This window comes from Aplysia californica, unplaced genomic scaffold, assembly GCF_000002075.1.
Source record: "Aplysia californica isolate F4 #8 unplaced genomic scaffold, AplCal3.0 scaffold00133, whole genome shotgun sequence".
Classification (NCBI taxonomy): Eukaryota; Metazoa; Mollusca; class Gastropoda; order Aplysiida; family Aplysiidae; genus Aplysia; species Aplysia californica.
Genome location: NW_004797403.1, coordinates 882,585 through 883,928, shown reverse-complemented (window position 1 = coordinate 883,928; position 1,344 = coordinate 882,585). Strand labels below are relative to the sequence as shown.

Below are 1,344 nucleotides of genomic sequence, written 5' to 3'. Positions count from 1 at the left end.
GGTGCCCGTCAGTTTTTGGGGAAATAAAATAAAAGGAAATACCAAAAATACACAAGTAATGATTTTAAAAAATGTTAAATTAATTTGAGGTTGCTTTGTAAACTTATAAAACTTGAAGAAGGGAACTCAATCGCCAATCATTAACATTTAAGTGTTGTGTGGTTAGCTTAACTCAAACTATTTTATGAAACGTGTTTTTTAAAATACTATTACTACAGCTGATTCATCCATTCAGAGGTAACAGTAAAGTTTAGACCTCCAGGTAATCGCGCATTAAGTCCACCGCGCAGAGATATATCCAATTTCTGCAAGAAATAACTATAACCCTGGAGTGACCCCCCCCCCACCCCCGCTCAGCCAAACAGTCCGAGAAGGGAGGTTTAACTTTACTTTTTTGGGGGGGGTAAGTGTTCTACGATGCTCGCAACTGCACACGATGATAAGCGTATGGGAAACATTAAATATTTTCAGTTGGTAGGAAATTTAGAATTTTGCCTGGGTGGTTTCCGAAGCCTACTCTTATCGATTTTGGACAACCAAGGGATCTTAAACGTGCGCAACTGCACATGTGGCTTCCGAGACTTTTTGCCCTTTTCCGAGAAGGCTAGGTGTTAGATCTTATCTACCATAAGATCAGGGGTGAGGCTGAAATACAGCAGTAAGAAGGAGCCATGGAATAGCAGTAGAAAAGCTGCAGAAAGAGTCAGGGGTCCAGAGGAGAGGCCCAATGAAGTGAAAGGGGGGGAGAAAGTCGAAGTGGAGACGAAAGCAGACAACAGAACATTGTTAGAGAGCAGGAACGGTGGGGAAAGGAGAACAATTTTGGAGAAGAATTTTCCGTCACTTTCCGGATTCCAGCCTAGGACCTATTGAATGAGACCTTAACCTTAACCTCTCGACAACGAGAGCCCCCCGAACTTTACTTTTACTACCCGTATTCCTTTCCGTATCTCCCCTCGAAGCTAAACGGCAACAGAGGATGAAATAGTAAAAAGTAAGTAAAGTATTCCTTTCCGTCTGACCTACATACCTGATACGTGAGCTTCTCCTCCTCCGCCTCCATCGGCACCATGGTGGACGGGTTCCTGCGGGGCGTGGACTTGGTGGGCGTGCCCTCAAAGCTTTGATTGACACGCCCATTGGCTTCGTGGAACTCGGCGGGTGATATGTCGTCATTCGGGTGGGCACTCTGTTGGTGGTGTTGGAGGGAGAAAGGAGTAATATACTAAGTGATGCTTGACACTCATTTAGGGATGTACAATGTTCCTTTTTTTTCTTTTTTTCTTTCTGTCGCTCACATTCCCGCTCCCTTACTCTTTCTCTCTCCTCTCTCTCTCTCTCTCT

At 44.4% G+C, this 1,344-nt stretch overlaps 1 protein-coding gene across 1 annotated transcript in view; it reads right to left on the bottom strand.

Annotated features, from left to right (window-relative positions):
- Positions 1-1,344, bottom strand: part of LOC101855636 (short transient receptor potential channel 6) — a gene marked incomplete in the record, with an annotated part of 41,789 nt that overhangs the window by 21,940 nt on the left and 18,505 nt on the right. The window contains 1 exon segment of the mRNA XM_013081498.2: positions 1,031-1,189. Coding sequence (XP_012936952.2) covers positions 1,031-1,189 — 159 coding nt within the window.